The 27,939-nt window shown below is 58.1% G+C and overlaps 2 protein-coding genes across 2 annotated transcripts in view; both read right to left on the reverse strand.

The window, feature by feature from the left end:
• Nucleotides 1-1,625: 1,625 nt before the first annotated feature.
• On the reverse strand, nt 1,626-17,941 carry IFITM10 (interferon induced transmembrane protein 10). Its single transcript, XM_050758019.1, has 3 exons — nt 17,672-17,941; nt 14,942-15,394; nt 1,626-2,255 (listed from the first exon to the last, which is right to left on the reverse strand). Exons 1-3 carry the CDS (start codon nt 17,777-17,779, stop codon nt 2,106-2,108), a joined length of 711 nt encoding a protein of 236 aa, XP_050613976.1. The 5' UTR covers nt 17,780-17,941; the 3' UTR covers nt 1,626-2,105.
• A 2,154-nt stretch (nt 17,942-20,095) lies between these two features.
• Nucleotides 20,096-27,939, reverse strand: part of CTSD (cathepsin D) — a 261,837-nt gene continuing 253,993 nt past the window's right edge. Inside the window, exons 4-10 of the mRNA XM_050757899.1 lie at nt 27,034-27,157; nt 26,488-26,606; nt 24,844-25,076; nt 22,446-22,568; nt 21,443-21,587; nt 21,252-21,350; nt 20,096-21,065 (exon numbers count right to left, since the gene is read on the reverse strand). Coding sequence (XP_050613856.1) covers nt 20,898-21,065; nt 21,252-21,350; nt 21,443-21,587; nt 22,446-22,568; nt 24,844-25,076; nt 26,488-26,606; nt 27,034-27,157 — 1,011 coding nt within the window. The 3' untranslated portion in view covers nt 20,096-20,897. The remainder of the gene's footprint in view (nt 21,066-21,251; nt 21,351-21,442; nt 21,588-22,445; nt 22,569-24,843; nt 25,077-26,487; nt 26,607-27,033; nt 27,158-27,939) is intronic.

Genomic DNA, 27,939 nt, shown 5'->3' on the forward strand with positions numbered 1-27,939 from the left:
GCTCGGTGAGGCATTCAGCCGCCCCTGGCACCTCTCCCACCATCCTCCAAGAGGCACGATGACAGCTCCATGCAGCCCTGTATCAGCCTCGCAGCCGCTGCCTCCTGCCCGCCCATCCCACCACTGCCTAGGGTGAAGGGTCAGTGCTCAAGAGTCCCACATGGTCCCCACCCTGTCCCCTCTCTCGACTCGGACCCCCAAGCCCTCCCGTTTTGAGGTCACACACTCCCCTCCCCTCCCCTCTTCCCTGAGCAACCCCTCCACCTCTGCCTGAGCTGCAACCCAGGCCCATGGGCAGGTGTTAGCCATCCTGCCTTCCTTTGCAGGTTTCTGGGTCAAGACTGTGACCTGCCTCTTGCTCACTGCACTCCTGCCATGGTATGCCCTGTCTCCTGCGTCTGTCCCATCTGCTGCTAACTCAAGGTCCTCCCTTCCGAGGCATCCCACGTCTCCAGCCCAGAAGGCTCTTCCCTTCTCTGCTTGGTGTCTAAAAGTCAACATCTTCTTCTCCCTGGTTTCCTGCTGTTGGTACACAGCCCTCTCTACCCACTGGGCTGTCCAAGTCAAGGGGCAGGAATCCTCCAGGCTTCTCCCCCAGCTTACCTCCCAAACCAGTCAACCCCACCACCTGCACAGCTGCCAGGCGCCCTGCTGTCCAACCCTCTGCTGCTGGCCCCAGCCCAGGCTCAGCTCCTCCACTTGCATCCACCTCTGTCCATTGGGATCCCCTCCAAGCTGGCCTCGCTACCCCGGAGGGCATGATCTTCCCAAAACACGAAGCGCACGGCCATGCCCCTTCCCTGGGAAAGTTCGCCTGCCTTCCCATGGGATGATAAGTCCTTCCCACTGCACACCTGAGCTGTGGGATTTCCTGCAGTTTCCCAGACCAGCGGGGCCCCCACAGCGTGAGGCTCTGCACCCATGGCCAGTGCCTCATCTTCTTCATCTTCACCTCCCCGCCTCCTTCGTGTGCCTTGACACCCTTCACTTTTCCTAGTGCACCCTCATCAGACTTGTCTTCAGGGCTGACCGGCAACCCCATGACTCTGCCTGAGTTCCAAGGGGACAGAGCCCATCCCTGCATCCTGCCTTCCACATTGCAGACTGCACGTGCCATGGACCGGGATGGCACGGGTCTCGGCCTTTGAACAGCATCTTCAGTTGATTTTCACAGTGATTGTAGAAGTGAAAGGTCATTTTCCTATGTTACAGTTAAGGAGATGGGCACGAGAGAGGTAAAGGGGCCTGCCCGGGTCCCAGAGCCCTCCAGGAGGGACAGGGGTTAGCCAGGGGTCTATCGTCTCTGCCTGCTGCTTCCTTCTGAGTGAATGTGTGGTTTCCTTTGCTCTGATTTGGCCAACGCAGGCAGCTGAGGCTGTGCTCTACCACTTCCTTCCCCCCAGGAGGCTGCCTGACCCTCTAAGCGACTCGAGTTTGGGGTACCTCCACCAAATGCCCACCCCCCCATTCACCATCTGGCACAGCTGTAATGGAGCAGACTGTCTCCTGCAGTCCGCTGTGACACAGTGCCAGGGGCCCTGACCTCCAGGCAGTTCCTGAAGGAGGCTTGCAAAGCTTCCAGACTTTTCCAGGCCCTGCCAGGGACACAAAGTAGAAGGCTGGGCTGGAGCTGCATGGGTATTTCATTGAAAGTTCACAGACACGAGGGCTCTGAGCAGGGTCACAGCGTGGAGGAGGCAGGGACAGGGAGCATAGAGTGAGTCGTCCCATCCTGGGACACTTTTGCCTAAGCCCTTCCTGCTAGGTGTCAGGTCCAAGGAGCCCCAGGAGCCTGGGAAGGGGCACGTGAGGGCAGGGACACAGACACTGGAAGCCAGGGTGCAGCAGCGAGGGGAGAAGCCCCCAGGCCCCAGACACAGGCAGGGCGGAGGCCAGGAGGCGGAGGGGGTGGGCTGAGGGCCAAGCTCACTGCCCCCTTGCTGTACTCAGCTTCTGATGGCCTTGCTGCCCGGTTCACAGCTCAAGGGAGCCCCAGGACAAGAAGCTCTGCCCTGCCCCAACCTCATGGGATCCTGCGTTTCAGGGACCATGAGAATAAACATGTCTCAGTGCTTGTCTCCGCCAGCGGACGTGCCTGGCAGGCCTTAGTAGTCGGTGAGGGGGTATCGCAGGAAGATGAAGACGAGGATGATGCAGGAGGCTGCCAGGGCAGAGCTGGTGATGTTGAACAGCCGGGCCGTCTTTGCATCCTCCACGGCTCCATTCAGGTCATTGAGAAGCTTCTTGTCTCGCACCTGAAGCCGGGAGGAGGAGAGGAAACAGGCAGTCAGCCAGGGAGCAGGGCCCCGGAGCAGCCAGGAGCCCAGCAGGGCCAGTGCCACAGCACTCAGCACAGTATCAGTGTCTTGTTTCCGAGAGCTGACAAATGAACTATGGTTCTGGAGGAGGCTGTCTCTGCCCTGGGGTACCAGACACTGATGAACTTAGGGGCACACGGGCATCATGTCTGAAACCTCTCAACCCTCTACTGGTTTATAAAGTAGGTAAGATGTATTTATACATAGAGAGAAAAGCAAATATGGTAAAATGTTAACATTTGGGACATCTGGGTGAAGGACGTAAAGAAATTCTTTTCCCTTTTTGCAAGTTTTAAATGATCAAAATAAAAGAAGTTGGCCTCAGAGAGAATATGATTGGAGGATGGGGTGACACAACTCTCTCCTAATTTGATTGGTTCTGCTTAGTTTAAAATTAACTGGGATGCCCTGAGGACGAGCCTTGTGCATTGACAGGAGATACAGCAATCTCCAGGGCCCTTGGGGAGGGATATTAAGGTGAAGGAAGTGGGCTGGCACTCAGGAAGTCCTGGGGAGGCAGTGGACTGAGCTGGACTCATTTCCAAGAAGCGACCTTCATTCAGAATGAGTTATAGGGCCCTCCGTCCTCAGCACTCTTTCTTTCTATCACATCCACAGACATGTGCATGAGTTTGCTGTAAGAAGAAACCAGGATAAGGAAGAGAAAGAGAATGGAAAGAGAGGAAGAGAGGAAAAGGCAAAAAGTCTTTGCCTTAGTAGATTGGGGCTGGGCTGAAAGAAGGAAGGTGGGTAGATAGATACTGGGACTGACTAATGCCTGGATCCCTCAGTGCACAGATTAGGCAGATGAACAGGAGACCCAGGTCAGAAGAGTGGACGGACAGAGGACAGATGGGCGGTCAGGGCAATGGGTGCGTGACTGAGTGGAAGAATGGAAGCATGAATGGTTTGGCCTGTGGGTGGATGGATGGAAGAGGCAGAATAGTGGAAGGAACAAAGGGAGAGGAGAGAAAAAAGAGGATAGAGGGAGTGGGGAAGGGAAAGAGAGAACGCAATTCAGTGGAGTGGAATGGAGTGGAGTGGAGTAAATGCAGTGAAGTGCAATAGAGTGGAGTGGATGGAGTGGAGTGATGGAGTGAATGCAGTGAAGTGGATGGAGTGGATGGATAGAGTGGAGTGAGGTGGAGTGAAGTGGAGTGGATGGATGGAGTGGATGGAGTGGAGAAGATGAAGTGGAGTGGATGGAGTGAATGGAGTGGAGTGGATGGAGTGAATAGAGTGGAGTGGATGGAGTGAATGCATGGAATGGATGGAATGGATGGAGTGGAGTGCATGGAATGGATGGAGTGGATGGAGTGGAGTGAATGGAATGGATGGACTGGAGTTAATGGAATGGATGGAGTGGATGGAGAGGAGTGGGTTGAAAGATGGAGTGGAGTCAATGGAGTGGAGCTGGAATAAAAGTTGGAGAGAGAAGGGAAGGGAGGGAACAAGGTCAAATGAGCAAGTAGATGACTTGGAAGATAAATTGTACAGAACGTGCTATCAAAATGGAGAGATCAACGATGTGAAGAAGCAGGTATTGAGGAATCAGGGTAGGGAAGGAGGCAGGAAGAAAGTCTATGCTCTCATCGGGTTCTCATGCTAGTGGTTTCGGAGGAAACTGACATCTGATTGAAATTTGTATTCCTTTCTAAGGACTGAATGTGTCACCCACTTATTGAGGTCTTATTTGATGCCTTTGTTAAAAAAAAGTTGTATAACTTTCTCCAGAAAGAGCTATTACATCTTTTGTTAGACTTAGTCTATTTGTTTTGGTTTTTATTATCATGTAAAAGTATATTTTAAAATTGTATGTCTAATTGATTTTGTATCCAGCTAAACTATCATATTGTACTAATTGACCACGTGTTCTTAATAATAAATCATATCAACAGCAAATACTAATAGTTCTATTTCCTCCTTGCAGTCTATTCCTAGACAGCACAGCATAGAGGTTAAAGCACAGACGCAGAAACACTGACTGGATTTCAATCCTGATTCTGTGGGTCACAGAGTGTGCAGCCTTAGGCAAGCTAACAACTCACTCTTCTGCTCCTCATTTCCTCATCTGAGACATGAAGATGACAACAGCGCTGCCTCCCAAGGTTGTGGGAAAGCCTTAATGAATTGATGGATGTGAAACTCCACCACAGAGCCTGGCCAAAGTAAGCTCCTCTCATGGAGGCAAAGAAGATCCCAGAGTGATCCCAGTGGGCAGCAATGAGGACAAGCAGCTGAGCCTCATTCTTGACCTAAATGTACCAGGAAGGATAATGCTCATCGTATCATTAGAGGTCTATGATTGCATTAGAATTTCCACAAGATAAACATATTTTTTCTTTCTCTAATTCATTAACAAGGTAGATTATAATTCATTGATTTTCATATACCAAGACAACTCTGAATTCCTAAAACAAACTTTTGGTCATGATTTCTTTGTTGGATACTTGGAGTGAGGAAGAACGTGGCAGAGGGAGGGTGAAACACTGGGTGTCAAAAGTGGATGGAGTGGCGGGCAGGAGGCTGAGGCAGCTGGGGTATTGGGTGCATGGAAAATGGTGGCCACAGCTAAAGAAGACAGGGAAGAGGAGGGCGGGGGAGTGATCCCGGAAAGGTGGGTGGATGGAGCTGAGGGGTTATATAGATGGAGACTGGGTGTATGGGACAGAGAAATGGATGTAGAAACTTGTGCTGGGTAGGGAGGAGGGCTGGATGGATATAAGAATGTACGCTGGATGAGTGGGACAGGCAGATAGCTGAATTTATGAATACGATGCTTCTTGATGTACAATGGGGCTACAGTCCAATAAATCCATTATAAGTTTAAAGTGTCGTAATTGAACGTTTCATACGCATTTTCGTATGATGCGTTTTTCACAAGCCCGGTAAACTGAGGAGCGTACTGAGTGCCTATGGGTTTCCTGCCATTGTGAAGTTGAAAAATCATATGTCAAACCATCATAAGGTGGGGACCGTCTGCACTTGCTGGATGGGGGAACAGGACTATAGACAAACATATGAATGTATGTCCAAATGGACAGATGGATACGCAAATGTATGCCACGTGGGTGGGGCAGCTGGGTAAGTGGGTAAGTGAATGGCTGCTGGATGGGAGGTGATGTGTGGATATGTGAGAGCATGTTCAGTGGGCAGGACGGGCAAATAGATGAATACACGAGAATGTGTGCTCATGTGTTCATGGTGGCTTGGACCAGGGCAGTGGCAGTGAAGGTGGAGAGACCCGGCCAACTTCTGGACATGTGTTGAAGGTGGAGCTGACAGCGTTTGCTGGGATCAGGTTTGCAGTGTGATAAAAAGAATGGAGGCCGGGCTCGGTGGCTCACGCCTGTAATCCCAGCACTTTGGGAGGCCGAGGCGGGTGGATCATGAGGTCAGGCGTTCAAGATCAGCCTGGCCAAGATGGTGAAACCCGTCTCTACTAAAAATACAAAAAAATTTGCCGGACACGGTGGCAGGCGCCTGTAATCCCAGCGGCTCAGGAGGCTGAGGCAGGAAAATTGCTTGAACTTGGAGGGCGGAGGTTGCAGTGAGCTGAGATCATGTCACTGCACTCCAGCCTGGGTGACAGAGTGAGACTCCATCTCAAAAAAAAAAAAAAGACTGGAACTTCAAGTGATTTCAATGAATGGACAGGTGGTTACAGGAATACAGGAACAGATGCCAGACTGGAGGGGCAGGTGCACAGATGGGTTTCTGAATGCCCGCTGGATGGCTGGAGCAGGTCCATGGCTGGATATAGTAATGGACACTGGATGGCTGGGATGGATCCATGAGCTGAATGGGTGGAACAGGTAGATAAATGAATTTATGATATGTTTTGAATGGGTAAGACTGGTGGATAATAGGAAGGAGGGTTGTTGATAAATATAGCATAGACCACTGGATGGTAGATGGGTACACAGATTCATTAATCAATCAATCAATCAATCATCAATCAATATTTACTTAGTGCTTGCTCTGAGTAGTTGCTATTCTAGGTCCTGCTTATATTACAAGGAATAAAACAGAGTCTCTGTCCTCATGTAGCTTACATTGTAGGGAGAAGATACAGAAAATAAACACAATAAATAAGTAAAACATGTAATGTGCTCAGTGTGCTAAAAAGAAACCCGAAGAGGCTCAAGGGAACAGAGAGTGCTGTAGGAGGTGCGAGTCTAGCTCGGTGGCCAGGAAAGACCTTGTGGGAGATATTTGAGGAAAGACCAGAATAATGTGACAGACTCGGCCATGTGTTCATCCACAGGGAGGCACGTCCTGGGCACATAGAGCTCTATGTGCAGGGCCCGGTGCCTCTGAGGACTAGGTGCAGAGTAGGGGCAGCAGATCACAGAGAGAAGGGGAGGACATACGGTCAGAGGAGACCATCCAGGAGCACGGTGCAGGCTCTGAGGGTGCTTTTTAGTCATTTAGAGCCGGAAAGATGAACGTGATATGACATATGTGAACCAGGCAGTGCTGGCCGCTGTGCTAAGAACAGACGGTGGGGGCCGGGTGCAACGGTTCACGCCTGTAATTCCAGCACTTTAGGAGGCCAAGACAGGCGGATCACGAAGTCAGGAGTTCGAGACCAGCCTGACCAACATGGTGAAACCCCATCTCTACTAAAAATACAAACATTAGCCTGGTGTGGTAGGGTGTACCTGTAATCCCAGCTACTCGGGAGGCTGAGGCAGGAGAATTGCTTGAACACAGGAGGTGGAGGTTGCAGTGAGCCGATGTCACGCCACTGCACTCCAGCCTGGGCAACAGAGCAAGACTCCATTTCGAAAAAAAAAAAAGAAGGGATAGCTGAACAGGCAGAGAGAGGTGGATTGAATGGTCCAGGGAAGGGTGAGGGTGGCTTGGACAGGGCAACAGTGGTGAAGGTAGTGAGACTTGGCCAGCTCCTGGACATGCATAGTATGTGGAGCTGATGGTGGTTGCTGGGATCAGGTATAGAGTGTGATAAAAAGCATGGAATCTGACATGATCTCAAGGTTTTTGGGGTTTGATCAACTGAACAGGGAGCTGTAGAACGCTGCAAAAGGAAGACTCATTTAGCAGTTCAATTTCTGACATGTCAAGTTAGGAATGCCCTTTACACATACAGTAGACATTTGGCGTAGCACTTTGTGTGAGTCTGGAGTTCAGAGATGAGGTCTAGGGCAGAGATATAAATTTGAGAGGCATCAGCAGAAAGATGGTATTTAAAACTGATATAGTTTGAACATCTGTCCCCGCCGAATCTATGTTGCAGCGATCCCCAGTGGTGGAGAGGGCCTGGCGGGAGGTGTTTGGGATATGCGTGTAGGTCTCATGGCTTGATGCTGTCCTCACCATAGTGAGTGAATTCCTGAGAGCTGGTTGCTTAAAAGTGTGAGGCGCCTCCCCGTTATCTCTCCCTTGCTCCCAGTCTCGCCATGTGAGATGCCTGCTCCCACTCTGCCCTCCACCATGACTGGAAGCCTCCTGAGGCTTCCCCAGAGGCAGATACCAGCACCATGCTGCCTGTACAGCCTGCCAAATTAAACCTCTTTTCTTATAAATTACTCACTCTCAGGTGTTTCTTTACAGCTGTGTAAGAATGGCCTAATACTAAAGCCATGGTACTGGATGGGGCGCCAAGGGAGTGAACGTGAAGGAAGGAGAGGACAGAGGGCTGAGCCCTGGAGACCCGCAGTGACAGAAGGTTAGGGAGCCAAAAGCAATTAGGAAAGGGGCTCGAGAAGAGTGGGCCAAGAAGCAGGGAAAGCAAAGGGGGCGCAAGGGTGCTAGATGGCGGAATGGGCTGAGAAGCATAAGCAGAGGTGGGACATAGAGGATGGGGCAGCTATGTGGGTGCAGGGGCAATGGATGGTGCTGGGTGGGTAGAGGAGAGGGAGGAGGAGAGCGGGAGAGAGAACAGGCTGATGGCTGGGAGATGAGTGAGTCCATCAAAGCAAGGAAGGAAGGAAAATGGAAGGACATTCTGATGATGAATTGAGGGCTAGGTGGCCAGGCAGTTCTTCTATGACTGTGAATATTGACGGATGACAGATGGGTGAATGTGTGAAGGAAAAAGAGTAGGGATGGGCAGATGGATACAGAGAGGAACTGGCTCTGGCTATAGAGATGGACGGGACAGGTCACTGGAGGAACAGGGGAGAGGAAACACAAGGAAGGGATGACATGAAAGTGGATGAAAGGGCAATGTTATGGTCTAATGTTCATGACCTCCAAATTCCTGTGTGAAATCCTAACCCCTAAAGTGATTGTAGCAGTTGGGGCTCTTGAGAGGATTAGGTCATGCATGGGATTGGCACCCTTATAAAAGGGGCCCCAGAGAAGCCCTAGGATTTACTGGCAAATAAGGACACAGAAGTTGACAGCCTGCAACCCAGAAGAGGTTCCTGATCAGAACCTGACCATGCTGGCACCCTGGTCTCAGACTTCCAGCCTCCAGAACAGTGAGAAGTTAATACCCAGAGTTTATAAACCACCTAACCTATGATAATTCGTTACAGCAGTCTGGACAGGCTCATGCCACTCAACTTGGAGGCACATGAATGGGAGACATGAATAAAGCAAAGGAAGGAAAGGCGAGATAGATGTGGCTGGAAGGTCAGATGGGCAATGGACGAGAGGAAACAAAGAATGGAAATTTTACGGCTGAATGATTAGCTATATTGGTAAAGCAGGTAGGCGGATGGTAGAAAGAATGAAGGGGGTAGAAGGGGAGAATGCGTGGCTGAAAAGTGGGGCAAAAGGAAGGAAAAGAAAAAAAATGAGAGGGAAAAGAAGAACGTGAGAAATTGATGCATGAACAGTGAGAGACAGGGTGGATGAGGAGGGAGGGAATAGAGAAAGTGACAATGGCTGGATTGTGCTGACAGATGGGGTGAGCTGAGGCACGCTGAGTATGAAGAAGGCAGTGAATGGGTGAGTGTGACTCAGTTTGGGGAGCAGCAGGAGGAAGGGTGGGTGGATGGCTTGAAGGGTGAATAAATGTGTTGCCTTGTGAGGTCACAGCCATATGAGGTCACAGGATGGAGGGATGATTGGGTCTATTGACAGGTAGGGCTGGGAAGAAAAGTGGGCAATTACTAAGAAAGTGAGGCTAGATGAATAGTTTAGTGGGTTGATGCAGAAGGTTGGTGGGGACAGGATGGGAGAGCAGGGCAGGGAGGGGAGCCTGAATGATCATGTGTGAACACAGGTAGATGGAAGCTTGGGTGGCTCTTTGGAGGAGTTGAAAGGAATGTGGGAGGATGGATTGAATATAAGTTTGGATGAATGGACAGAGGGAGGATGGACAGATGGATGGACAGATGATGGATGGATGGGCAGATGGAGGATAGATGGATGGACAGATGGAGGATGGATGGGTGGATGGATAGATGGATGGATGGTGGATGGATGGATGGATGGATGAATGGAGGATGGATGGAGGATGGATGGATGAACAGATGGAGGATGGATGGACAAATGGATGGATGGATGAAAGATAAATGGATGAATGGATGGAGGGTGGATGGATGGGTGGATAGAAGATGGACAGATGGAGGATGGATGGACAAATGGATGGATGGATGAATGATAGATGGATGGATGGATGGAGGGTGGATGGATGGGTGGATGGAGGATGGACAGATGGAGGATGGATGGATGGAAGATGGATGAATGATAGATGGATGGATGGATGGAGGGTGGATGGATGGGTGGATGGAGATGGACAGATGGAGGATGGATGGATGGAAGATGGATGAATGATAGATGGATGGGTGGATGGAGGATGGACAGATGGAGGATGGATGGACAAATGGATGGATGGATGAAAGATAAATGGATGGATGGATGGAGGGTGGATGGATGGAAGATGGATGAATGATAGATGGATGGATGGATGGAGGGTGGATGGATGGGTGGATGGAGGATGGACAGATGGAGGATGGATGGATGGAAGATGGATGAATGATAGATAGATGTAGGATGGGAAAGATCAATGTGTGATGCTGATATTCAGAAAGGAGTGAGTGGGCGAGTGTGTACATCGAAAACCCAAGGCAGAACCCACCCACCTAACCTGTTCTTTCTGATCGCCCTGTCACTGGAAGGTCTCACAGCCTCCTGGGCTCACATCTAGCAGCTGCTGTGTCCTGGCCACACCTGTTCCTCCTCTCCCACCCCCATCCCCAGCTCACAAGTTCTTCCACCTGGACCACCACACTGGGACTTGAACCCTCTGCCTCGAGGCTTGACTTGTCCCCTTCCCCTACACTGGTTGCAGATTTCATGGCACTGATCATATCCTTCTCTTCCATGTCTCCTACAGATGAGAGCCCAGCCCCTCACGAGGTTTTCAAACCCCTCAGTGCACTGCCTCAGGCACTCTTCTAGGACTGTCTTCTATTTCCCACCAAGGACAGGGGCCTTGCCAACCCCCTCGACTGCCCCACCTATGTGTCTTAGTTTATGCTCTTTCCCCCGCCTGAAACACCTTTCCCCTCACCAAGCTTCAAGGCCCGGTGAAATTGCTGCCTCCTCTTAGAAGTCTTCCAGCCTCACCCCAAACTGGGAATGAAATATTCCTTTTCTGAAACACTGTGGTGCTTCTTCCGTCTCATGTGTCCTCTGTCCACAAACATGCACACTCAGGCACATACACAAAGCACATATGCACACACCCTCACACACTTGTGTACACACATTTACACGTGCCATGCACACTCGTGCGATTACACACACATGCACACACACTCAGGTACATACACACAGCACACATGCACACACCCTCACACACTTGTGTACACACATTTACACGTGCCATGCACACTCGTGCGATTACACACACATGCACACACACTCAGGTACATACACAAAGCACATATGCACACACCCTCACACACTTGTGTACACACATTTACACGTGCCATGCACACTCGTGCGATTACACACACATGCACACACACTCAGGTACATACACACAGCACACATGCACACACCCTCACACACTTGTGCACACATTTACACGTGCCATGCACACTCATGTGTGATCACACACACATGCACACTCGGGTACATACATCACGCATGCATGCACACCCTCACCATTAGGTCAACATGTCTTGATCCATTGTTGGCCAGCTCTGCCTTGAGCACAGGTTGGCTGGGGTGAACAGATGTGGCTGGGGCAGGACTGTCTCTGGAGGCTTTGCAGAAGAGAGACCCAGATCTCACAAAAGCTCTCCAGGCTGAGGATGTGCATATGCAGACCGGGCTGTGCACCTCGCTCACGTCACGTTTGCCGAGTGACCGGGGCAGGGAACTGCTGAGGCCAGAAGGGTTAAAAACGCAGTTTGGATGCTGAGATGAGACGTTTGACCATCATCCAGCTGACCGCGGGAGCCAGTGGTCATCAGGAGGCAGCGTGTGGAGGCGGCATGAATGGAGAATTGACTTTCTATATCTCTGCCTTCCCCGGACACCAGGCTGTGCAAAATAAGGCTCCAATCTCCGCGCTGCAGATCCAGCCTGCGTTGAGCTGAATTGGCCCATGTGGGTGGGGGGTGGATGGATGGCTGGATGGGTGGATGGACACGTGGGGGCAGGCAAGGACACGCTGTCTATTTCGTACCACTGCATGCGGGCCTCCGCCCTGCTCACGTGTGCTGGCTTGAATGTTGTTTTGTTTCTATTTGTTTTGGGAACAGATGAGGGAACAGGGGCTCAGTGAGGCAAGATGGCTTGTCTGTCCCAAGAGCTCGGATTTTAGCCAAGACCTTCTGACCCCAAGTCCGCCCTGTGCCCTTGGTGTAGGGTGCAGATCAGGAGACCTGCAGCTGCGTGGCCAGATGGATGCATTCCCAGGAGTGGGGTCCACAGCCAGCCACTTCCGTCCTCCCTCCTGCCCAGGATAGAGGCAACTCACCTCGCACCCACTCCCAAGTATGCCCCAAAGCCTCTCTGCCCTGGCTGCTCCCAACCCCCGCAGGAAGGACACAGGAGGAGCAGGCCTGGGAGGAGGTGTAATGAGCAGTCCCTGCCCCTCAGAAGGGCCAAGCTCACACCACCCCCAACCCCTGCAGACACCCGGCACCACCCAGAAGTCTCTGACCTACCTACACCCGAGCCAGATGGGCCTGCCCCATGCCAGCCGGCCAGCCACAGCCTGGGCCAAGCGGGAGGAGGGACGGCTTCCGGACAGGAGCCCAGGCAGCCAGACCCATGTCCGCAGGCTGTTGGCAGGGCACAGAGAGCGGAGGCAGAGCTCCACCAGCTGCAGCGTCAGCCCCGCAACACCGGAGCTCTCTGCTCAGGATGGGTCTGGGGAGCCACAGCTGGAGCTGGTGGGAGGCATGACCCTCAGTTCCAGGGGTCCCTTTCCTTTGTTGCTTCTACACGCACACACACACGCACACGCATGTGTGCATGCAGGAATAGACACTCACCACACACGCACACATGATCTCACACACTTGTACACACATTTATATGTGCCACGCACACTCACGTGTGATTACACACACATGCACACTCAGGTGCATACACACATCACACATGCACACACACTCTCACACACTTGTACACACACATTTACATGCACCACACACGTGTGATTACAAACATGCACACTGAGGTACATACACAAAGCACATATGCACACATCCTCATGCACGTGTGTATACACATTTACACGTGCCATGCACACTCGTGTGATTACACACACATGCACACACACTCAGGTACATACACACAGCACACATGCACACACCCTCACATACTTGTGCACACACATTTACACGTGCCATGCACACTCACGTGTGATTACACACACATGCACACTCAGGTACACATATCATGCATGCACGCACACCCTCACACACTTGTGCACACACATTTACACGTGCCATGCACACACACGTGTGATTACACACACATGGACACACAGGTACATACAGCACACATGCACACATCCTCACACACTTGTGCACACACATTTACACATGCCATGCACACTCACGTGTGATTACACACACATGCACACACTCAGGAACACACATTAAACATGAACATACCCTTGCACATTGTGCACACACATTTACACACACCATGCACACACATGCGATTACACACACAGGTACATACACACACACCACATATGCACACACGCCCTCACACACTTGGGCACACACATTTACACACACCATGTGCACCCACATGATTACACACACATGCACACATATGCATGCACGTGTGCACACACACAAATACACTCATGCCTACACACATACACATGCACACACACAAAATATATGTACACATTCATGCACACAATGCATCCACATGCACACATACAGTTACACTCACAGTACACGCCCATTTATGCAAATTACACTTGAGTACATGCATACACTGGCACGTGCTGGCTCACACACAGGCCCCTGTGTCAGAGCCCAGGGACGGGTCGGCACGCCCGAGGTTGAAGGTGCCCGTGCCAGTGGGCAATGCCGGGGGTTGGCAATGATGATGAGTCAGGAGCAGGACGGGAAAGCCAACGGCAGTTGCGATGCAGGGCGGGGTGGGGCTCGAGCTCAAGGATGGAGCAGAGGCGAAGCTGGCCAGGCGTCCTTCCTCCCAGCCAGCCTCTGCCCAGCCTCTTCCCTCCCCGCATCCCCCGTCTTCTCCCCCACCCGGCAGGGCAGCTGCACTGGTAGAGTACATCTGGCCTTGGCCACTCAAGTCTGGGCTGGGGAAATGTGATGATTAGGCTAAACGTGAGCCAAGCCCTTCCTTCCGGTGCCTCGGGGTGGGGAGGAGGGCACGGGGCCTGCCCTCGCCCTCACGCTCCTTTCCCCAGGAAGGGCTCCAGCACCAGACACATTTACGTAGGGCTGCCCCCCTCACTGTGAGCCCATCACAGCCTCCCTCCCACCATCTCCATCCCTGTCGCTCCACCTTGACCTCAGGGGGACTGGGTCATGTCTGCCCAGCACCTGCTCTGCTACCAGTCAGCTCTTCTCACAGCACTGAGGTGATTCTGGAAGTCATGCCCTCTCAGGGTGGAGGCTGGGGAGGTGTAGAACCTGTTTACATCCCTCTTCCCTGAGCTGTCCTGGCCACCCAGGACTGGTCTCCACGCATGGCCTGGCAGAGCTGTGTAAGCACCTGCCCTTGGGCTCCGGGTGAGGAGCTGGATAAGAAGGTGGCCCCTCTTCCTTTCCACAGGGGTAGGATTCCAAGCCCTCTTCAGCCCCATGCTGGCCCCATCCCTGTACACGGAGGAGTGGCTGTTGCCCAGGTCTACGTCCCATGTCCCCTGAGCCCGAGCACGGACCCTCTCGGCCCGCCCCCAGCCCCTCCTGCGGGTTCCGCTGTGCTGGCTGAGCAGAAAGCCAGGCTCTGATGGCTCAGGAGAGGGAAGGGCAGACTCCTGCCCGCCCAGACCTAGCCAGTACCCCGACCTCTCTGGGACCCGCGATCAGGACCCCTCGCTGTCCTTTGAACCCTTGGCCCCTCAACTGCACCTGCTCTACCCGTGTGCTCCCCTGAGAGGGAGAGGGGCCGGGCCTGCCAGCCAGGGACCGTCCTGCCGGCACCACCTCTCCAGCCCACCCTTGCCCCCTGCCGCCGCCCGGGCTCACTTTGAGGGAGTAGGCCAAGGCGATGAAGCCCAGGCAGCAGAAGTTGAGGTAGACGAAGTTGAAGATGGACCATAGGTAATAGTCGTTCACCTCGGTGGTGTCCGGGTAGACCTCGATGACGGTCGTGGGGTTGGTCATCGTCTTCTTCTCGGCTAGGTGCTTGCAGGCCGGGGGCGCGCCAGTGGCCCGCACGCTGTCGGTCTTGCTGCTCTTGGACTCCATGGGGAACAGTGTGGGCGCCATCGGGGGAGAGGCCGAGGGCTCAGGGGCAGGGGCCGCTGGAGCCTGCAGGGCGGGGGGCTTGGACACGCAAGCGAAGCAGCCCTTGGGCGAACCTGCCGGGGGCCTCGGGATCCAGAAGGCCCCGTCCAGGGGGACTCGGGCTTCCTGGGCGCCGTCCGTGGTGCTGGCCGGGGCTCCCAGCGGGGCTGGGCACTGGTCGGGGCCCTGGGCCTGGAGAGGAGACAGTGAGAGCGAGCTGGGCCCGGCCCACCGGCCAGCACCCACCCTCACGCCCGGCGGCCCCGAGAACAGCCCCAGTGGAGACGGAAATCCCTGCGGGGGCCGCCAGCTGCCAGCCTGCCACCTGCCTCCCCCACCCGCCCGGGGGCCTCGGCGGCCACAGACGATGCCAAAGCCCTTCGCAGCAGCCTTGGCAGGGACCTGGGGCTTTCATCACTTTGCCATCTGCGCACAAACACTCACCCACTGACACACACAACAGCACCCCCCCAGAAGCACACCGACGCTGAGACTGACACTGTTGCAAAACACAGAGTGCCCCAGCACCCCAAACAACCCCGCACACATGGGGCGCGGGACCCACAGCCACGCTGCCTCAGCCGCCAACCGGCAGAGCGAGCAGAGCGGCCAAAGCACCTGTCCACGGCGCCCGCGGACACCCGATACCGCCACAGGCACCGCCACGGGCACCGCCACGGGCTCCACCGCGGGCTCTCCAGACCCCGGGCGCACCCGCGGGCGCGCTCAGAGCCACTGAGGAGTAAACAACTCCCCACACAAGGCGACGCAGGCTCAGCCACGAGCGCTGAGAACCGGCACAGGTGCGGGGTCTCCAACTCGTGCGCACCGCCCCCCACCTCCAACCTGGGAACCCCAAGCGCGCACACTTGCCCGGAGCCACGCACCCCCGGGCCATACACAGACGCACAATGACAGGCTGCGAAACGAACACTTCTCCAACGCGGCACCAAGTCGCTCGCGCCCTGCGCCACCCCGCGTGCCCAGCGCCCGTGCAGCGCGCGCCAGGGGGTCTGCGGCCGAGGCTCTGCGGCCCCCAGCCCGACCCGGGTCTGCCGCAACCGCTCGGACGGCGCCTCCTCACCTACAAACGACTCCTCCTCGGCGCGCGGCCGGACCCCCTGCGCCTCGGTGCGCGCGTCCTTCCGCCGTCCCGCGGGCCGCTGTCTGTCCACTGATCCGCGTCCCAGCGGCCCAACCTTGAGGGGGTGGGGAGCGTGCGGGGCTCGGCGGCGGCGCCGCTGCCTCCCCAGCCGCCTGTGCTCCCTCCGCAGCGCCAGACCGGCCGCGCGGCTGCAGCCCAGAACCTGACTCACGGCGGCGGCGGCGGGCGCAGCCACCTCCCCGCCTCCCGCCTCCTCCTGCCGGGAGGGTGGGGGCTGCGGGCCCGGCCGGAAGCCGCGACCCCGGGGAGTTGCAAGGTCCTGCAGGGATGGGACCCCTACAGCGCCCGACCAGGGTGCCGGCGCCACCTCCATCTCCCCGGACCCGCTGTGTCTTCCTCCCCACCCCACCCGGCCCCATCCCTCTCGCGGAGCCCCCCGCCCCGTGAAAGACTAGCGGCTCCCGGAACCCTCTCTATCTGCCTCCCCAAGAGAGACCCCCTTCCTATTAACGCTCTCCCCATCGCGCTCTACCGCAGCGCCTGGGCCCTGCTGCCTCAAGGGACCCCCGCCCCTGGGTCCTGCCCTTCTGGCCTGTTGACTCTCAGTTCCAGCAGCTCAGTTCCCTCCTAAGGAAGCTCCAGTACCCTCCTGAAGAAGCTCCAGTCCCCTGAGCCCCAGCAGGCCTTCTACTTGAGTGCCCATCTCTGCCTGTCCTATCTCTAACCAAGTCACCAAGGCCCCCAAGGCCACCCTCCAGTCTCTTCCCTCCTTAGCCCACCAAGTCCAGGCCCTCCGACAAGTTTCAGAGACCCCTACTCTGTTCCTTCCTGGCTGAGCCCACTTCTCCCATCGGAGCTCCTGCCCCCTTTCCTGGAGTCTGACTTCACCCAGCCAGGGCCCCACTCCAGTTCACTCCCAGAGTCTGGGAGCATGCGGCCTCTCCTGCACAGACCCCAGGTCACACTCCCTCTGCCCGCAGGGCAAAGTGTCCCATTCCGAGTTCTGGTCCCATGCTGAGGTCCTGGCTGCTAAGGACACTTGTCTCCCTGAAGGCTGGTCCACTCACCTGCCCACAGCCTCTCTGCGATCCCTACCAGCCCTTCTGGGCCCGGTCCCCTGAGGCTTCTTTGTTCCCTGTGAATCACTTTTCCTAACCAATGCTGGTCCTCCCAGCCTCAGCCGCCTCCGCTGCCCCACCACATCCTCACTCTCACCGTACGCTTGACCCCAACTGATCTTCCATCCCCATAACAGTCCCCATGAGTCCCTCCCCAAAGAGAAAACTCTGGCCTTGCCTCCCTGCCTCCCTCCGAGTCCCCCACTTCACCACACAGGTGCCCTAAACTGGGTCCTCTTCACCAACCTCCGGCTCCCACTGAGCCCCGACCCCCTCCAAAGTCCCCCGGAAGCTGAGGGTGCATGGCGGCCCCTGTTTCCCTCCCTCATCTCTCTCCAAGCCCTGTCTTCCCATGAAACTCCTTTCTCCTCTGCCTCTCTAAATTGGCCTCCTGTGTCTCCGCAACCCTCTTTCCTGTCTGGAAGGCCAGTCCTGCTTGGGGTCCTTCTGTCTGCCTGTGCCTGAACCCCAGGTCATCTCTGAACCCTTTCTCTCCCCAAACCTCTGTTCTGAACCCTGATCCCCTGGAAAAGCCCAGCCCTCTGCAAGCCCCTCCCCTTTCCAGCCTAGTCTCCACCCCTCATGCCTGGGCTGACCCCTGGCAGAGCGTTATCCACAGCACGCCAGGAACCCACAGCACAAGGCTGATCTTAAATGATGCTGATAAACCCTAGTGAGCAGGAGAGGTCATCAAGCATGAGGGGCCTCCTCCTCATCTCCTTGGGCACCCTGGCCATGCTCTCCCTGGAGCCCACAGGCCATGGGTGGATGGGGCCTGCCAGAGAACCAGGGTTCCGTTCTCCCTCCCCAACTCCCTCCTCCTTTCCAAGGGCCTGGCCCAGGGAAAACGACCTGGTGTCTTCAGGTGGGGCCTGATCTTGGGGGCCTCCCAGGCTGCGTGTGGCCTGTGTGCCATGCCCCCATGTCTCCCCAGCATCTGAACTGGGCCTACCTGACCAGCCACCACCTTCTGGGAGACACTGGCCTACCACACAGCCTCTCCCCAGTGCTGCCCCAGTCTGCCCTGAAGGCTTCAAGCAGTGAGGAGGCCTCCATAGAAGGAGGAGAGGGTTGCCTGGGCCCGAGGGGCCAGGGCCTGCCCAGGGTCACTGGGTAGGTGACAGGGGAGCCAGGGCCTGCTCCCGGCCTCAGGCCACCTTGGGGCTGCCTCACTCTGAGGCCAAGAAACACCACTGAGAGGGAGCCAAGGGTCACAGAGGTCACAGGGCAGAGCCAGGGCCCAGCCAAACTCAGCACAGCCAGCATTCATGTGACTGTACTGGGCTCTCCAAGGGCCTGGGCTCCAGCATACTCTCTGCTAGGGGTTTCTGGTTACAACCGTGTCTAGACAGGAGGGACTCCAGGGTCCAATCACCAGCTAGAAAACCAGAGGAGCCTGGGGTCAGACTCCAGGGCCCCGAGAATCCTGCCGGGCGGGAGGGAGCCCTCAGAGCAACCCCAGGGCAGCAGCCGTGAAGATGGGAGCTGGACGGAGCTGACAGGCTGCAGAGGGAGGGAGAAGGGGAGAGTGGGACAGGGCGGGGACAACAGGGCACGGCTGCCTCCTTGCACCTCTCTGCCCCCTCCGGGCCTCAGTGCACAAAGCATCTGACGTCGGGACATTTGTCTCCCCAGAAGCTCTGCCGGGCTCTGCTCAGATTCCAGAAATGCCAAACATTAGGCATGTGTTTCCAAGCCTCCATGCCACCCCGGGTAAATGTTCTTGCTCCAGGTGTCTGCCGTGGTGTGACTCTGGGGTGCAAGCCCTGGAACCCCCTTGGGAGGAAGGCCAAGGCAGCCACCACCCTCAGGCGGAGGCATCAGGATAATGGCAAATGTCACATTCGCCTCATCTTCTAACCTGTTGGGGTGGGGCTCCAAGTGACTCCAGAGCTACTGATCCCAAAAGGAACTCTGAGTTCACCACCACATGCCCACAAGCTCCTACTTAGCCCTTAAAACCCCATGGGCTGCTACCACTGCATCCAGGCAATGCTCCCAATCCCTCACCTCCCAGCGGAACAAGCACACTGCCTTAATCAGCCTGGGCATCCGTGACTGTGGCAACTGTGGCTGGAGGGGACTTCTGAGTCCAATCCCTGCAACCAGCGACCCTGGGCAGGCTTGACTGGCGCCAGCTCGGCTCACTGCGCACAAAGCTGCTTCTAGGGCCTGGGAAGCAAGAAGGCCCAGATAGGCCAGCCACCCATGCCACCTGGGGCCATTTCTTTCCCAGGATGAGAGGGCTACGGAGGGTGACTGGGAGGCCTGCTCTGATGGTCCCTGAGAGCGGAAACATCCTCTGTTCAAGTGCCATGGCTGCCTGGCTGGGCCATTTCCCTGAAATCACTCCTCAAGGCTGGCACTCATACTGGACACCCTGTCGGCCCCACCCTGCAGCCCCAGCCAAGGCCACATCCTGCCGGCCACTGCTCCAGACCTGGGAACAAGTCGGTCCCCGCTGGCCAACCAGGCTGGACAGCTGGCCACGGCCCTGGAGCCCATGGGCTGGGAAGGGCAGGGGGCCATAGGCCCAGGGCACCCCAAATGCTTGTCCTGGTGCTGCCCTGATTCAGCTGCCATGCTGGCTTCGCACTACCCACCCCCCTCCCCATCCCAAGTTGGAGCCACCCGCCCCCCACCCCCTGCCAAGCAGAGCACACCAGCACAGAGGGGAGGCCAACAACTGTATTTCCACATCAGCTGGGGCTCTCAGTCGCCCAAGGGGAGGACAGGAGTCAGCTGCAGAGGAAGGCTGACGCCAGCCCCCAGTCCCAGCCCCACCTCCAGGCCAATGCATGCCCCAGGGATGGGCTCAGTCCCAGGACCACCGCGCAGGCTCCAGAAGGTGAGTTTTATCCCCTCACTCCTTCCAGCTCATCCTCAGGCCTCCACTGGCCTCATCCACAATGGGCCCAGGACACTGGACAGGTAGGGGTGGCAGAGCCCAGCTGGGCCCAAACTGGGCAGAGGGGCCCAAGCTCGGCATAGGGGCCCTCGGGTAGGGCAGGTTTCCAAGGGAGGGTCCGGGAGGACGGCCTGGTGTGGGGTGGCGGCTCAGCCCAGCGGGCGCTGGTAGGGCTGGGGAGGGGACTCCCTGGAGATGAAGGGAGCCCCAGGATACACAAGCTCGGCTGCCAAGCTGGGGCGGGGTCTTCCAAGTGTATGGAACAGATCTGTGCTCCAGATCAGCTCTACCCCCACCAAACAGACAGACAGACGGACAGGCGGACAGATGGACAGGTGGAGAGACAGGCGGACTGGTAGGTGGCGTTTCTGAACCCAGGGAGGGGAAAACCACAGAACAAAACAGCAGGTCTGGCTTGGGCCGCCAGCTTCCAGGGCGCCCAGGGCAGTGGGCAGGCAAGTGTGTGAGTGTGTGTGACTACGTGTGGGAGGCGCCGGGGGGCCGGGGGCCTCCTCCTCCGGGACTGTCCTCTGTTTCTGTGCTGGCACGCCGACGGCTTGGGAACTAGAGGCGGGCAGCCTCGGCGAAGCCCACCCTGTTGTTGTCGCGGTCAAACACAGTGTAGTAGCGGCCGATGAAGACGTCGCCCAGGATCCAGAGTGGCCCGCTGGGTGGCGGGATGTCCATGCCCATGAAGCCGCTCAGGCAGAGGGTCTTCCCGGCCTGCGACACCTGGGATGGCCCTGGTGGTCAGCACCCAGGCCTGGCACCAGCCGCCCCCCAACCTGTTGTCGGCTCACCTGGGGCATGCGCCCCACCCCCGTTCACCTGGGCCGTGTGCGCCCCCCGCCCGCTCACCTTGAGCGTGTGCACCCACCGCCCACTCCCCTGGGGCGTATGCCCCCTCCGCCTGCTCACCTTGAGCGTGTAGTCCTCTGGGGACAGCTTGTAGCCTTTGCCTCCCAGCTTCAGTGTGATCGTGGGCAGGGTGGACACCTTCTCACAGGGGATCATGTACTAAGAGGGGTCACAGCGGTGTCAGGGTGGTAGTGGTGGTCTTGGGGCTCCCCCTACCAGCCCCAGCCCCAGCCCCAGTCCCCGGCGCTCACCTCGCCCTGAATCAGCGGCACGGCCCCGATAGCTTTCTGCAGCTCACGCACCTCATCCACGGGGCCCACCATGAGGGAGGTGCCTGTGTCCACAATGGCCTCACAGCCCTCCTTGCACAGGGTCAGCCCACTGGCCACCTCCACCCTGCAGGGAGTCAGGGCGTGAGGCCCCTGCCTGGACTGGAGTGTGCTCTGGAGGCCCAGTGCCCCCCCCGGGAGCCCCTCTCCCATACCCCTCCCCTGGCTGGGTTGCACTCTCCTCCTCTCAGCGCTCCTGGATGCACAGGGGACCGTGAGTCCTCCAGGGCGAAGGGTGGGAGAGGAGACCCAGAGTGGCAGAGGGGATGATGGTGATGGGCATGGAGGGGATGGAGGGGCATGGAGGGATGGAGGGATGGACAGATGGAGGGGATAGAGGGTCATGAAGAGTCACAGAGGAATGAGGGGATGAAGGGCATAGAGGGATGGACAGATAGACGGATGGAGGGGATGGTGGGTCATGGAGAGTCACAGAGGCATGGAGGGGATGGAGGGATGGGGGGGATGGAGGGATAGAGGGGATGGAGGGGATGGAGGGGATGGAGGGGATGGAGGGATGGGGGGGATGGGGGGATGGAGGGATAGAGGGGATGGAGGGGATGGAGGGGATGGGGGGCATGGAGGGGATGGAGGGATGGGGGGATGGAGGGATAGAGGGGATGGAGGGGATGGAGGGGATGGGGGGATGGGGGGATGGAGGGATAGAGGGGATGGAGGGGATGGAGGGGATGGAGGGGATGGAGGGATGGGGGGATGGAGGGATGGAGGGATAGAGGGGATAGAGGGGATGGAGGGGATGGGGGGCATGGAGGGGCATGAAGGGCTGGTCCGACCCCATCTCTTTCTTGCCCAGCTCCACCACTCCCCACAGGCAGCCCCACCTGCAGAACCCGGTTCCTCCAGGGTCCCTGCATGCCGCTCCCACCCACAGAACCCAGGGGAGCGGACTGCAGCCACTACTCACTGGTCCAGGTGGACCTGCCAGTAGGCCTTGCGGGTGACATTCAGGTAGGACAGAGAACCCCTGTAATACTTGGAGTCCGTGCCGCCCAGCATCAGCTCACCCCCGGGCTGCGCGGTTGGGTCCCTAGGAGGGAAGGAAGGGAGGAGTCAGCTGCCACTCCACCCCCCAAGCACAGGAGGGCCAGGTCAGGAGTAAGGGGGTGAATGTGGCAATCGGGGAGAGCTTCCTGAAGGAGGGGCTTTCTGGGCCTGCAGGGATGGAAAGGCCCAGAAGGCAGGAGGAGGGACGGACTCCCTTCTTCCTGGGGTGGGGCTGCTCTGCGTGGGCCCAGCCTGCCCCGGAAGAGGTTTTCCTCAACCCTCAGGTTCTCCTGGTCTGCTCAAGAGCCAAGGTTCAGCCAGACATCAGGGTCAAGGCTGGGGGCAGACAAGGAAGTGAATGCCAGGAGCCCAATGGGGAGGACCCTGTCTGTCTGTCTAGAAGAGAAACCAAGGAAGGCTTCTAGGAGGGGGTGATGGTACAATCTGGGAAGTTGGGATGGCTGGGTCCGGCCTCAGGGCCTCTGCACTGGCTGCTCCTGGGAACAGCCTCCAGCTGCATTCCCGAACCACGCCCACTCATCTCCCCTCATCCAGACCAGCGATGGCCAAGGTGCTTCTGGGCAGCAGCACACTGCACTTCCCAGGACCTGCAGCCCGCGTCGCCTGGGTTCGTTTCCAAACATGACTCAAGTACAAGATTTCAACGCAGCAAATCCTGCCAGTCCCGTTAGAGAAGCTCTCTGTGTCGGGTGGTCCTGCCATCCCGCCAGGGCATCTGCAGCTAAGCTGGCCACCATCCCGCTGCCCGTCACTCGAGGCAGCACCAGGCCTGACCCAGTCCTCCCAGCACTGCTCAGGGCCTCCGCCCTCCTCCAGCCTCCTCCGCCTTTGCTTCCTGTCAACACCTCTGCAATCCCAAGTGTAGAAACCCGATCAGTGCCTTCCACCCCTCCTCTCCTCACCAAACATGCTTTCAGAAGCCCTCAGACCCTCCCTCCTGCCTGGCTTCACTTCCTGCCCAAGCCGCTGCCTTGAGACTACAGCTGGGCACTCACAACTGCGTGCCCCTCCCCCCACCTGGCACTCAGTCTGTGTGCCCCTCCCCTCACCTGGGCACTCACCCTGTGTGCCCCTCCCCCACATGGACATTCATGCCTGTGTGCCCCTCCCCGCACCTGGATACTCATACCTGTGTCCGCCTCCCCGACCTGGGCACTCAGGCTGTGTGCCCTCCTCCCCCATGTGGGCACTCATGCCTGTGTGCCCTCTTGCCCTCAGGGGACCCCTCTTCACCTCGCTGCCTCGCCTGTGCCCCAAGGCTCCTGGGGAAATGGCCCAGCTGGTTCACCTGTGTCCTGGCCTCCAGTGAGCAGCTCAGCCCAGGGTGTTGCTAAGGAGTATTCACTGCCCAGGCAACGGACAGAGTAAAGAGGCCAGGCCAGCCCCACAGCCAGAATTCTGCCAGCAGTGCCCCAAGGTCAGGCGTCAGGCCCAGAGACTCCAAGTGCCAAGTGAGCCACATGAGGTGAACCTGCCCCTGTCAGCCCTGGAGAGTATGGGGCAGTGACCAGGCACAGCTCAGGGCAGGAGGCTGCCGGCTGACACGCTGCCCACCCCCAGGGCAAAAGCCCCCAACCCCCAGTCACCCCTCTTATATGGAACCCTCCACTCAGGTCTGCCCGAGAAGAGGAAACTAACCAAGGCCGAGGCCCCCTTCCCAAGGTGGCCTGACCATGGCTCACCCATGCTGAAGCAGTGGCAGCAGGTGGGGACCCTGGGGGAGAACCTTTTTCCCAGAAGGAAGGGCCCCCCTATGCTCCTCCTAGAGGGCAGCCAGCACCTGCTGGGGACACCCACAGAGCTGCTCGCTGCGTGGTGCCGGGGACCCACACCCACCCAAGTCACCTCCCCAGGGACTCCCAGGCCCCTGGGCACCATGCCCCCTCTCCACCATCAGCAACCCGGGACCAGGACCACACATGCCCATCACCAGGTCCAGGGACCAACGGGCCAACTGAACCAAGAGGAACTGCCATGACCTCCGAACTGGGTCTGTTCTCATAGGAAGGAGGCCCAGCTGCCAAGGTCCCAGGACCCACAGACTGGCCTGAGCTCCTCCCACTGGGAGACCCCGGCCAAACAGCTTTCTCTGCGATCTGCTTACTCCTCTGCAGAAGGGCGGCCAACCCCTGCCTCCCGGACACCCTGAGGTCAGAGGTCAGGAGCTCTGGCCACAGCAGCAGGGAGGGGGCGGCACTGAGTGGGGGTGCCCGGGAGGCTCCCAGGCCAGCCCCGCCCTGCCTCCCAACAACGCTGAGCGAGGAGAGCAGGAGGGGAGAGGGAACCCACGCGCCCACCTGTTCAGGTAGAAGGAGAAGATGTTCTGGTCCACCAGCTTCTGCTGCATCAGGTTGTCGAAGACGGGCAGCACGTTGTTGACGGAGATGCGGGGATAGGCCATGCCCAGGATGCCGTCGAACTTGGCTGCGATGAAGGTGATGCCTGGCTGCTTGATGGCCTCCCCGAAGACCTGCCTCTCCACTTTGACACCGCCCAGGGCAGCGGTTGATGGCGCTGACTTGCAGGGCACCTGCAGGCCAGGGCAGCGTCAGTGGGTCGCAGACAGGCTGAGCCCTACACCCCTCTCTGAGCATGAGGCTGCGCTACAAAACCCAGCTCAATGGATACCCCTCATCTCACACACGACGGGGCCCAGAGGGCCCAGCGGAAAGGGCTGGAAACGGTGAGCTGAACACAGCAGGGGATGGGGACGCGGGGTGAGGTGGAGCCCTCTTCGTGGGAGACTTTGGGGCTTGGTTTTAAGGAGATGGGAACCAGGCAGGAGCACAGACGGGGAGACCCCTTGCCCCACTCCCTGCTCTGACCTCTTGTTCCCACCACCACCAAGCAGGTCCTGCTCCTGCTCCTGCCCTCAGCCTTGGGAACAAGAGACAACCCGGGCCAGGAGCCCGAGAGACGGGGAAGCCGCCGACCCCAACCCAGACTCACAGCCGTGCTGCCCCCGTCCCCCTCTCTGACTGTCCCCTCCCCCAGCCCTGGATGAGGCTGCAGAAAGAGAACAGGCCAGAGCAGGATGTGGGAAGGGAACGACAGCTTGAGGCTGACACGGGGCGGAGGAGGCGGAAGAGGGCAGACGGGGCAGTTTCCCGTTCAGGCTGAGCGGGGCCCAGAGGAGAGGGCTCTGAGGAGCCCCTGTACAGACCTGGACTCCAGCCCAGCACGGACTGTTAGGAGCAGGTCCAGCTGGAGGAAGGGGCCCTCTTCCCAGGTCCCTTGGCCTGCAGGGGGGCTCTGCTGCCCTCCTGGCCTGCTCCGGAGCTGGGGGCTGTGTCACCGTCCCACTACTCCTGAACCCCTTGCGGCCTGGCCCACCCCCAGCAGACAGCTCCGAGGTGAGAATTCACTGAGGCCCAGGCAGGGTGACAAGGGCCAGCTCGCCCTCTCCTTGGGCAGGGAGCAGCTCTGCACAGGGCCCTGAGGATGGTGGAGCACAGGCAGGGCCCCCAACAGCCACTGCTGCTCCCCCTCCCTTACCCTCCCAGGCTCCTGCAGGTGACTCTCTGCCAGCAGCCCCCACAGCGGGTTCCTGGCAATCCTCCCAACCCCAAGCCTCCCCAACCCCTTGGCCTGCTGCAAGGATCCTGTGCAGCCCCAGGCCCAGCCCTCAACACCTGCTGGCACCTCAAACCCAATGTGCCAAAAAAAGCCCAATCAATCTGCCCTGTCCTCCCTCCCACTCACTGTGGCCTGACTCCGGGGACCCCTGCCCCTGCAGCCCCCAGGTTCGAGGCTCTCTCTCCAGCCTGCACATGACCAGGCCCATTCCCAGGCCCCTCCTCATCCTGCTGACCGCCCCGGCCACCTGAGGGCTGGGGTCGGCCTGGGATCACCGAGCCCTCCCTTTCAACCACATACCCACGGTGGGTGAACCGCACACCCTGGCACCCTCGAGTCCCGGGAAAGGCCCCAGAGGGACTCACCGACACAGTGTCCTGGCTCAGGTATCCGGAGAGGCTGCCCGAGCCGTAGTGGATGGCAAATGAGGTGCCATTCTTCACGTAGGTGCTGGACTTGTCGCTGTTGTATTTGCGGTGGAGCCCTGCCCCGGGCGAGAAGAGGGCCCGCCGGTCATCCCGCAGCCCACGCCACGGCCACGGCCCTCCCATCCCCCTGCAGTCTACCATGGAGCCTGCTCCCCCCAAGCTGCCTCCCCAGGGTGGGATTTGGAGGGGATCCGAGGCCCACCATCGTGCCAGAGCCCCAGGACTGTGGGCTGTGACCCCGGGCCTCCCTCCCAGCCACAGCTGGCTCCCTCCGCGGCCACCCCAGCCCCAGCGCTGCTGAGAGCAAGACCACAGCTGGTGGTTCACCCAGAAAGCCAGTGCCTGGAGCAGGGTGGAGGGCTGGCCTGGCTCATGGGGCCAAGAGGTGGGAGAAGTGCATTGCCCAAGGATTCCTGAGGCAGCCCTGTGGCGACATCCCAAAAGGGCAGGACCTGGGAGACGGGGCCGGGGTACGTGACTCACAGCAAGCGATGTCCAGCAGTTTGCAGTGGATGGAGGGGACCCACAGGTTGGAGGAGCCCGTGTCGAAGACGACCGTGAAGCACTGGGGAGGCGTCCCGATGCCGATCTCCCCGTAGTACTGGGCCTGGCAGGGGACAGGGTCCGTCAGGGATGGGGAGGGGGCCCTCTCTCCCCACCGGGCCTCAGAAGGCCCGGCTGTCCCCAGAGCCAAACCCTGAAGCCTGAAGGCCCATGCTGGAGGGACGAGCATCATGGGGCCCACAGCTGCCAACAGCCACCTACTCCAACCGGCTCAGCCTGCAGGGAAGATGGGCCAGGTCCCCAGCCCTCAGTCCTAATGCCCACAGGTGCTTGGGGTCTCCAGACCTCTGGGTTCTGCCACCTACCCCTGCTCGACACATGGTGAGGCTGAGGACTTCCCCACGGAAAAGACAAGTCCGGAGGTCAATCCAGGGTGGGGACAGATGTGGCCCTCGGCCTGAGCCCCAGGTACAGGAAGGGCCTGCCTGGAAGACTCCCCTGGTGGCCTGGGGTCCAGGGCCTGAGAAGGGAAGTGACTTCCTCCCCAGGTTGGGACCGTATCAGGGTCTGATTCTGGGTGTCTCAGTGCCTGCCCTGCCCTCCAGGGTGAACCCCAAGCCTGGAGGGCTTCCAGGCAGAGGGGTTCAGCTGGTCAAGGGGAGAAGGTAAGCCTTAGTCACTGCCTGCCCAGCAACCCTTCCTTAATGGCCCAGGGCCTCAGTTTTCCCATGTGTACACAGGGATAGCAGGGACAGGTGGGGGTGCTGACTCAGGGATCAGGCAAGTACAAGGGGTCCCACGCCCACTGAGCATCTCAGGAGGCAGAGAGTAAGAGGGTCCTGGAGTTTGGGGTCGCCTGGGCGCCCGCTTCCCCCAGGAATAGAG

This window comes from Macaca thibetana, chromosome 14, assembly GCF_024542745.1.
Source record: "Macaca thibetana thibetana isolate TM-01 chromosome 14, ASM2454274v1, whole genome shotgun sequence".
NCBI classification, from domain to species: Eukaryota; Metazoa; Chordata; class Mammalia; order Primates; family Cercopithecidae; genus Macaca; species Macaca thibetana.

What these genes read in the sequence shown, in the direction of transcription:
- IFITM10 (XM_050758019.1), bottom strand. Translation starts at nt 17,779, where the DNA reads ATGGGAAGACAGGGCTTGGAGAGAGATGAGGGAGGGAAACAGGGGCCG. An exon ending in GGGCTCAGTGGGAGCCGGAG is followed by an intron (nt 15,395 to 17,671) that starts GTTGGTGAAGAG and finishes TCTCCTCTCCAG; the next exon opens with GCCCAGGGCCCCGACCAGTG. An exon ending in CCTTGGCCTACTCCCTCAAA is followed by an intron (nt 2,256 to 14,941) that starts GTGAGCCCGGGC and finishes TCCCGGCTTCAG; the next exon opens with GTGCGAGACAAGAAGCTTCT.